This window comes from Triticum urartu, chromosome 3 (genome assembly GCF_003073215.2).
Source record: "Triticum urartu cultivar G1812 chromosome 3, Tu2.1, whole genome shotgun sequence".
In the NCBI taxonomy this organism is placed as follows: domain Eukaryota; kingdom Viridiplantae; phylum Streptophyta; class Magnoliopsida; order Poales; family Poaceae; genus Triticum; species Triticum urartu.
The window spans coordinates 239,077,260-239,087,552 of NC_053024.1; the positions used below are offsets into that span (position 1 = coordinate 239,077,260).

Here is a 10,293-nt window from a genome sequence, read left to right on the forward strand (position 1 = left end):
CTGCAACACGACCCATGTTGCAAAAAAATCCGCAACACGACCCATCCGCAACACAATCTATGTGACAAAAAAACACACAACATAACCTCTGTTGCGAATGTCTTCATGTTGCGAATGTCTTCATATAACAAAAAAAAAACGCAACATAACTTTTTTGCAAAGTAGATGAAGATGTTTGACTTATCAATTGTGTCATCCGAAGGCTTGTGAGGCGATGAATCTTTTTAAAAGATCCGCCGGCTAATGGGGTAGCTGCTCCATAATATAAAAATGTTTATAGATCACTAAACACTCTTATATTTTTTTAAGGGGAATAATTGACACACTTTGAAATACTTCTAAGGCCTTTAGTGTATTTTATTCGTGTGGAAATCTCCACGCCGGAGAGCCCAAAGCTCCCCCGAACAACCTCTACCGTCAACGTGTTCCGTTCCATCTCCCTCAGAATACCGCGACTATAGCCATCTACCCCTGGCTGCAACCAAAAACTCGTTCTCCTCCAGCTGTTGCCGCCGCACCTACGCATCTCCTTCCCTTCTCTTCTCGGGGACTGACCCGCCGGAACCAGTAAACGAGAGCCCGCCGAGAAGAGGAGGCGGCGGCCGCGGGTGCATACTGGCCGGCTGGCCGGCTGCCCACGGCCCCCTCGCCTCATCGGACGAACAGCGCATCTGCCTCCCCGCCCGGCGGCCGTGTTCCCGGCGGGATAACGATGCAGGGCGGAGGCGTCTCCGGATTCCGTAAGCTCCCACCTCGGGTTCACCCCCGCCCCACAAATCGCCTTTCTCGATTCAGCTGGCGTGTTCTGATCGCCTGATCGGAACGGCCCCGTCTTGTTTGCAGATAACGCGCCGGTGACGCGGGCGATCGTCCTCGCCAGCGGCCTCCTCTCTGTCGTCTTCAGTGTGAACCGCCGAGCCCGCGCCCTCGGCCTCTCCTACCAGGTCAGTAGGTAGCCTCGGGCCGAATCTTGAGTAGTTCTGGTACCTTAGACGCGACGTGATGCCCTTAGGCGTGAATCCGTTGGTTAGGCCCGGCTTAGGAGCTCTGAAATATATACCCCTGTGAACATTTTACAGGGCGGTCCGGTGTTCTACTAGCCACCAACAAAACTCTTGAATACATTTTCGGTTGTGAAAGTTCTGTTTTGATGAACTGCCATTCAGTGACAGCTACAGGGAAGTAGAGATTGGATACCAACTGAACATACTGCTGCCCTCGTGCTAGTTCCAGTCTGCCAGGCGGTCTAGATGACCTTCTCTCGTCGTCCATGAACTCGCTCTCGTCACCGTCTTGCCGCCACTTCATGGCTTGCTGCTGTAGGGCCCACTCTCGTCGCAGCCAAGCGTCATGAGTTCACTGCCGCCGCCGCCATAGAGCTCACTCCCATGGTCATCGCCGCTGTTACTAGCTCTTTCGCATCGTCTCGCCTCTATCTCCCGCCGGTCATCAACTTTCATCGGAAAATAAGTGTGGCCCATTGAGGTCTATAACATTTCTCAGGTGTAAGTGGCCCAGGAATGGTATAACGCTGGTATTTAAGAAAACTAAAACGGACATCCAAGCAAGTTTTTCGGCCTTGCTTGGAAAAACTTTGGGCTCCGAATTTTACACCGGTAATCGGACACAAAAGTTTGGTCATAAGTGGAGTGGCTAGGATTGCTCGCCCATGTGTCCATTTGGGTGGATGGGTGTCTAATCGTCGAATTGGTGGTGTTCTTCTTTGTGGTAAGAACTATAGGTGTTAGCGTGCCTATTGTGCTTGGTTGGTAAATTCCAGAATTGGTTGGTAAATTCTGCTGGTATGCTAGGGCAGGGGTGTTCAAATCTGGTTTAAAATTAAACCGTGGAACTGCGGATTGCTGTGGTTCATTTCCCTTTGTTAGCTTGCTGTAATCCATTTCCCTTTTTTAGCTCCAACCACACCAGTGGAACTAGTACAAAAGAATGTCCTGTGTTGTGTGCCACAGCTATATGAATCCTTACTGGGCTGGAGGCCTATGTTGTGTGCCACAGTAGCATGAATCCTTGGTGGGCTGGGCTTTGGATTAAGGTGTTTCTACTGGGACATTCCAATACATGGCCGTACCTTTTTTGTTTTCCTTCATGACAATAACTTTAGTTTCTACCCCGATGCCTGCACTGGAGCTATACCGATGAGGCGACGACCGGTTCCCCATACTTACATGGCTTGGTACACAAATCAGCAGGAATAATTGGCTATTGGTACTTTAGTTAGTAGAGGCATCCCATCTCAATAACACCTGTTAAGACTCAATTTGGACAGTTACTCGAAAACGCAGAAATATAAAGCCACAGTAATTGGGCTGTCATGTACCCTAGAATCCTACTGGAACCAAAAACATAGGAGAACTTCAAATGTCTTATGTCAGACTTCACACATCAATTCTAGACAAAGAGAAGAAAACTTAAGGTAAGACTGGTAGTTTTCTTCTAAAATTCTTATCTCATAGCCCATTTGTTGAAGAATTTGACAGGAATCCTTATGAACTATTTCTTTGCTCCAAAGCATGTCAGGAAGTTCTCCTATAGGCATTTAACCCTCATTCATTACGGGGCATACAAGTTTCATTGAAGTACACCTATTGGAATTCCATAAGGAGCTACAGAAGGTTGTCAGCTTAGGTTTCTCAACTGTTAACTGACTGATGGCCATGATGGAACTTTCATTTACTGGAATCTGGGCACGCGTCTTCCAAATTTATTCAGAACACTTCAACTTTAAAATTTACAGGGCATATTGCTTAAATGTTAACCAATCTTATGGATAATCGTTAGGAAACTTGTATGGTGACAAGTTGACCAATATGACCTTTGGCGCACGATGCTACTTTCTTATGTTCCATTTTATATGTGCACCTTCCAGTTTTAAACTTTTAGTGATACTAAATGTTGCAAGCCTTTCTTGGGGAACCAGAGGTGAATAGTTAAATCTCGGTAGTGATTGCATCCAAACCTGTAGCTGTCAGTGATGTTCAATTAATATTTCATTTATCCTTGAGATCGAGCTACTTCAATGCAAAACATGTGGTCGGCTGCATATGTTCTATTACTTGGAGATTTGTTACATATTTATGAAGTTTGAACATTTTTCTATTATTCTTGCAGGACATCATAAAGAACTTTCGAGTTTGGAGGATATTTGCATCTGTATTTGCCTTTCAGTCAACACCAGAGTTGATGTTTGGACTCTACCTTCTGTATTATTTCCGTGTGTTTGAGAGGCAGATGGGCTCTAACAAATACTCTGTAAGTACTTGTTATTCTCTCGGGTATTTAATGAAGATAGATAAACAACATCAATAATACGGCTGAAGCAGGAGTAAATCGCATTATTATGTCTGGGCTTGAGAACTCAAGTCCATAAACTTTTAAGGTGGTTTAAACCTATTCTGTATGCATTGCCTCCAATATTGACCTAATTGACCCAAGTGAATCACTTTGGCAGTGTATAAAGAGTTAAATGTTAAGTTCTCAAGTTAACGAGTCTGTGTTATGCCCAAGAAAGTTTGGGGCCATACAATGCAATTAACGTGACAAGCAGATTCAGTTCAATAAGTTACATTGAAGTAGATGAAATATTTAAGCTTCTTAGTAAGAAAACTACAACACAAGTGCTTATATATTTCAATCTGCTGTGCAGGTTTTTAGTTTATTCTCTATCGCAGTATCATTACCTCTTGAGATTCTATCTTTGGTTCTCCTGAAAGGTATGCTATTTAGATAAACTGCTGAGACTAACATCTCTAGACCCTTCTTTAAGGAAAAGAAAAAGAGGACATTGCTAATGACCTATGGGCTCTGCTACTTTGTAACACTGTTACCATTCTCCTCTAGAACCTCTGTAATTAAGATGTTCTTGAGATGGCTGGTTGTACTTGCTCAAAAAGGAAATGTACAAATATTGTACTCCCTCTGTAAACAAATATAAAAAGTGACCTAAAACATTTGCATTTGTTTACAGAGGGATCAATACAATTTTCTGGATATCTAACTCCTGATAAAATGTCAGTAGACCAATTAGCAGCGTAAAGCGTCATTTAGTGCTGCAACTAGTAGATGTATCTTTACAACAACAACAACAACAACAACAAAGCCTTTAGTCCCAAACAAGTTGGGGTAGGCTAGAGGTGAAACCCATAAGATCTCGCAACCAACTCATGGCTCTGGCACATGGATAGCAAGCTTCCACGCACCCCTGTCCATAGCTAGCTCTTTGGTGATACTCCAATCCTTCAGGTCTCTCTTAACGGACTCCTCCCATGTCAAATTCGGTCTACCCCGCCCTCTCTTGACATTCTCCGCACGCTTTAGCCGTCCACTATGCACCGGAGCTTCTGGAGGCCTGCGCTGAATATGCCCAAACCATCTCAGACGATGTTGGACAAGCTTCTCTTCAATTGGTGCTACCCCAACTCTATCTCGTATATCATCATTCCGGACTCGATCCTTCCTCGTGTGGCCACACATCCATCTCAACATACGCATCTCCGCCACACCTAACTGTTGAACATGTCGCCTTTTAGTCGGCCAACACTCAGCGCCATACAACATTGCGGGTCGAACCGCCGTCCTGTAGAACTTGCCTTTTAGCTTTTGTGGCACTCTCTTGTCACAGAGAATGCCAGAAGCTTGGCGCCACTTCATCCATCCGGCTTTGATTCGATGGTTCACATCTTCATCAATACCCCCATCCTCCTGCAGCATTGACCCCAAATACCGAAAGGTGTCCTTCTGAGGTACCACCTGGCCATCAAGGCTAACCTCGTCCTCACACCTAGTAGTACTGAAACCGCACATCATGTACTCGGTTTTAGTTCTATACTAAGCCTAAACCCTTTCGATTCCAAGGTTTGTCTCCATAACTCTAACTTCCCATTTACCCCCGTCCGACTATCGTCAACTAGCACCACATCATCCGCAAAGAGCATGCACCATGGGATATCTCCTTGTATATCCCTTGTGACCTCATCCATCACCAATGCAAAAAGATAAGGGCTCAAAGCTGACCCCTGATGCAGTCCTATCTTAATCGGGAAGTCATCAGTGTCGACATCACTTGTTCGAACACTTGTCACAACATTATCGTACATGTCCTTGATGAGGGTAATGTACTTTGCTGGGACTTTGTGTTTCTCCAAGGCCCACCACATGACATTCCGCGGTATCTTATCATAGGCCTTCTCCAAGTCAATGAACACCATATGCAAGTCCTTCTTTTGCTCCCTATATCTCTCCATAAGTTGTCGTACCAAGAAAATGGCTTCCATGGTCGACCTCCCAGGCATGAAACCAAACTGATTTTTGGTCACGCTTGTCATTCTTCTTAAGCGGTGCTCAATGACTCTCTCCCATAGCTTCATTGTATGGCCCATCAGCTTAATTCCACGGTAATTAGTACAACTCTGAACATCCCCCTTGTTCTTGAAGATTGGTACTAATATACTCCGTCTCCATTCTTCTGGCATCTTGTTTGCCCGAAAAATGAGGTTGAAAAGCTTGGTCAGCCATACTATCGCTATGTCCCCGAGACCTTTCCACACCTCAATGGGGATACAATCAGGGCCCATCGCCTTGCCTCCTTTCATCCTTTTTAAAGCCTCCTTGACCTCAGACTCCTGGATTCGCCGCACAAAACGCATGCTGGTCTCATCAAAGGAGTCGTCCAGTTCAATGGTAGAACTCTCATTCTCCCCATTGAACAGCTTGTCGAAGTACTCCCGCCATCTATGCTTAATCTCCTCGTCCTTCACCAAGAGTTGGCCTGCTCCGTCCTTGATGCATTTGACTTGGCCAATATCCCTCGTCTTCCTCTCTCGGATCTTGGCCATCTTATAGATGTCCCTTTCACCTTCCTTCGTGCCTAACCGTTGGTAGAGGTCCTCATATGCCCGACCCCTTGCTTCACCAACAGCTCGCTTTGCGGCCTTCTTCGCCATCTTGTACTTCTCTATGTTGTCTGCACTCCTATCCAGGTATAGGCGTTTGAAGCAATCTTTCTTCTCTTTAATCGCCTTCTGGACATCATCATTCCACCACCAGGTATCCTTATCTTCGCTTCTCCTTCCCCTGGACACTCCAAGCTCCTCCGAGGCCACCTTACGAATGCAAGTCGCCATCTTTGTCCACACATTGTTCGCATCTCCTCCTTCCTCCCAAGGGCCCTCCTTAATGACCCTCTCCTTGAACGCTAGAGCTACCTCCCCCTTGAGCTTCCACCACTTCGTTCTAGCGACTTTGGCACGCTTATCCCGCTGGACACGAATCCGAAAGCGGAAGTCAGCAACCACCAGCTTATGCTGGGGTACAACACTCTCTCCAGGTATCACCTTACAGTCTAGGCACGCACGCCTATCTTCTCTTCTCGAGAGGATGAAATCAATCTGGCTAGAGTGTTGGCCACTACTAAAAGTCACCAGATGTGATTCTCTCTTTCTAAAGAGGGTGTTAGCTACAATCATGTTGTAGGCTAGAGCAAAGCTTAAGACATCTTCTCCTTCTTGATTCCTGATGCCATAGCCAAAGCCTCCGTGCGCCCCTTCAAAACCTGTGTTAGATGTACCCACGTGGCCATTGAGGTCTCCTCCTATGAAGAGCTTCTCACCAATCGGTACACTCCTAACCATGTCTTCCAGGCCTTCCCAGAACTCCCTCTTGGTGTTCTCATTGTGGCCTACTTGCGGGGCATACGCGCTGATAACATTGAGAACCAAGTCCTCAACTACCAGCTTGACCAGGATAATCCGGTCCCCACGTCTCTTGACGTCTACCACTCCATACTTGAGGCTCTTGTTGATCAAGATGCCTACGCCATTTCTGTTTGCAGCCGTCCCTGTGTACCACAGCTTGAAGCCGGTATCCTCCACCTCCTTCGCCGTCTGTCCTCTCCATTTGGTTTCTTGGACGCAAAGGATATCAACACCTCTCCTCACCGCTGCATCAACTAGCTCCCGAAGCTTCCCTGTCAGAGACCCTACGTTCCAGCTACCTAAGCGAATCCTCCTAGGCTCGGCTAGCTTCCTTACCCTTCGCACTCGTCGAGTCAAATGCGAAGACCCTTGCCCATTTTCCACTACATCCGGGCGCCGATGTAGCGCGCCACTAAGGATGCGACGACCCGATCCTCGCTCACTTGCCACCGTATCCGGATCAAGATACAGCGCGCCACCTTGGGGTGACGGCCCGGCCCTTGCCCATTTTCCACCACACCCGGGTTCCGATGTAGCGCGTCGCTGAGAGGGTTACGCCCCAACGAAAATCTTTTGGGTTTCATCTCCATAAGAGTGGCTGAGTTTTTATGTTGGCTCGCCAAGCCTATCACAACCCTCCTCCTTTACCCGGGCTTGGGACCGGCTATGTTGAGACAACATAGGCGGAGTTTAGTAGATGTATCTTTGTGAGACAGAATTTTCCCTTAACATATGATATTTTTGTGTGTTAAATCTAAGATTTAGGCTTTCTTTGGCTGCACTCTGCTTTGCTGTTGTATGCTGTTAATTCAAGTTAACTACAGTGAGCCTTATCTAGAGATGTTGGTTGCATGCCATCATACAGTTAGACTATTGATTTCTTCCAAACATAGTTTTTCAATAGAAATGCTGGTGCTAGGAGGTTACACAGTAATATTATATGGCAATTAGTCGTGTAATCATGAGCATTGCTTTGTTTCACCCGTGTGATCATGAGCATTGCATATTGTGAGCATATGTACTCGTTGAGTTCTCTGTTATCCAGTTATGAGATTATTTAGACACCCCCTTTCATGTTTTTCTTGCAGATACAAACTACATCACTGCTCTTGCATCTGGACCTTATGGCCTTATATTTGCCTCGTTTATTCCTTTTTTCCTCGACATTCCCATCACTTCACGATTTCGTATTTTTGGCATTAATTTCAGTGATAAATCATTCATATACCTAGCTGGCCTGCAGGTTAGTTTGTATCAGAACTGAACCATTTCTATACCATTTAAATTTGAATATTAAATTACTCACCTATCCTGTTTCTCATGGCAGCTTCTTGTATCTTCTTGGAAGCGTTCCCTTATTCCTGGTATTTGTGGCCTGATTGCCGGTTCGCTCTATCGTCTCAATGTGTTTGGCATCCGCCGGAGGAAGGTTATAAGATCTCTTTTTTTTTTTCCTTTTGCACTTCTGTGTAGTCCTGTTACCTTTTTCTTTGCGTGATGGACTGCTATTGACCTTGTATCTTTTTGGTTGTCATTTTATATGGTTGATTTTCATTTTTCTGTGTAGTTCTCTGGCTTGCCTGAAATTATGCATTATATCTTATCAGCACCATGGTAGTTCTAGCTCCTTTTCATTTAAAGAAGTTAGTGCCCCTTGGATGATACCCTTGGCTGCTGTCCATGACCCAGCTTTCCAAATTATTAGATATGCAATCAGCAAGTAATGTAATGTTGGCATAGGTTATGTCTAGGTACTGGTGTTATCAAGTAATTAAGAAAACATACAAGACAGCCAGTATGGTCCATGCTGACTAATGGTAGCAGGTGGTGTTAATTGGAGTATATTAATGCTCAAATTATTGATTAATATTGTCGGTGTTCTTTGCAATTATTTTCATATATAAATCCCTGTAGAGTGTAGATGCTCTATTCTTCCTGTTTTGTTTTCTTGTTAAGTTCCTTCTCCTTTGTGCAGCTTCCACAGATTGTTGCATCATTTTTCGCAAGATTTTTTGCACCTCCTTCAGCAAGCTCATCTCGGCCGTCAAGAAGTCTTGTTGGAAATGTGCCTTCGCATACAGGCCGTACTGTTCAGGTTAGTTTCTGAAATGCTATTTTGGAAGCTTGATTTCTCCATGCATTGATCCCTCTAGATTCTGTTCACGTGAAGTACAGCTGTCGAGTTGAACTCAGAAATTGCCTGGTTAAATATTAGCAACGCTAAAGTACTGTCCTTTATAAATATAAAAATGCCTGCAAGGTTAATATTTTCTTCGTCATTCTGGATTCTGGCGTTGATTGTTCATTGTTTAGACAGTGTCTGTTCACATGAAGTGCAGATGGCCACGTAAGCATATTATAACGGGCAACTTTCACCGAGTTAGATATTATTTTTGTGGTACCATTCAATCATATGTGTCGAAGATCTACAGTCACTGAAGTGAACATGGACCAATTAGATATTTAACCTTAACCCAAGTATAAATAGCAGACTTGCCTGTATGGTTGATATTGTTCACAAGACTATTGATAGTTCACATCTAACGGGTTACTAGGTTTCATTTGGTACATACAAACCATCATCTGTATTATTTTTCTACTGCACACGACAACTGTTGATTGAGGGGTTACAAGACTTTAAACTTATTATGAATAATATTGAATTTCTATGCACTTCACAAAAGGATATCAACAACCTGATGCTATTTACGCTGGTTAATCTTTTGATCATGTTCCTTTTGCAAACAGAACCAGCCGTCTACTGGGTTTGCTCCTGTTGTGGAGCCCCCAGAGTCCTCCATTGCTATGCTGGTATCGATGGGCTTTGACAGCAATGCTGCGAGACAGGCCCTCGTGCGAGCCAGAAATGATATCAATGTAGCCACAAACATCCTGCTTGAAGCGCAGTCTCATTGAGCCAGAAATGATATGGCGGGCTGAACTGGTTATATCTGGCCATGAATGGTTGTTCCCCGCGCATTCGACAACAGATCGGTGAACTCATGGTAGTGGTTTGGAGAAGTTGAACATGTTCCTTCCTAGTTGACAGCTTAGGAAGCCGGGAAACATTTGCTGCAGTTAGTGTGGTCACATGTCAATACTAAAGAGTTTTCTCAACTCAGAGGCAATGTACCATTTGAAATTCAGCTTGTAGGATAGGTGATACATAAACATTTCAATCATAGTGTAAAATTGTTTTGCAGCCTGAAAGCAGTTTCATTATGCACACATGAATCAGATCTAAGTTCCTCCTGCATTCGTATCATAATATTTACTCGAAGCTACTGATAAAGAAAAATCCCTTAAGATGTTTTGGATATTTCAATATGAACTACATACAGACTGAAATGAGTGAACAAACACACTTAAATGTGTCTATGTACATCCAATTCAGAAAAAAGTTAGAACATCTTATACTCCCTTCATTCCTAAATATGTGACATTGAACTACTAAAACATCATATATTTAGTACTCCCTTCATTCCTAAATATGTGACATTGAACTACTAAAACGTCATATATTAGAAACGGAGCGGGTATTTTTCAACAGAGGGAGTAGTATATAGCATAACATTTGGGGCTC

At 44.3% G+C, this 10,293-nt stretch overlaps 1 protein-coding gene across 1 annotated transcript; it reads left to right on the top strand.

Annotated features, from left to right (window-relative positions):
* Positions 1-411: 411 nt before the first annotated feature.
* On the top strand, positions 412-9,940 carry LOC125543744 (rhomboid-like protein 20). The gene is made up of 8 exons (XM_048707206.1): positions 412-740; positions 844-944; positions 3,130-3,270; positions 3,665-3,731; positions 7,799-7,953; positions 8,038-8,139; positions 8,686-8,805; positions 9,459-9,940. The coding sequence occupies exons 1-8, from the start codon at positions 713-715 to the stop codon at positions 9,624-9,626; spliced, it is 882 nt and encodes a 293-aa protein (XP_048563163.1). The 5' UTR covers positions 412-712; the 3' UTR covers positions 9,627-9,940.
* Positions 9,941-10,293: the final 353 nt, after the last annotated feature.

Excerpts from the sequence above, each read along its gene's own strand:
- LOC125543744 (XM_048707206.1), top strand. The coding sequence starts at position 713 with ATGCAGGGCGGAGGCGTCTCCGGATTCC. Across the intron at positions 741-843 it reads CGGAGGCGTCTCCGGATTCC|ATAACGCGCCGGTGACGCGG; the intron begins GTAAGCTCCCAC and ends TCTTGTTTGCAG. Across the intron at positions 8,806-9,458 it reads ATACAGGCCGTACTGTTCAG|AACCAGCCGTCTACTGGGTT; the intron begins GTTAGTTTCTGA and ends TTTTGCAAACAG.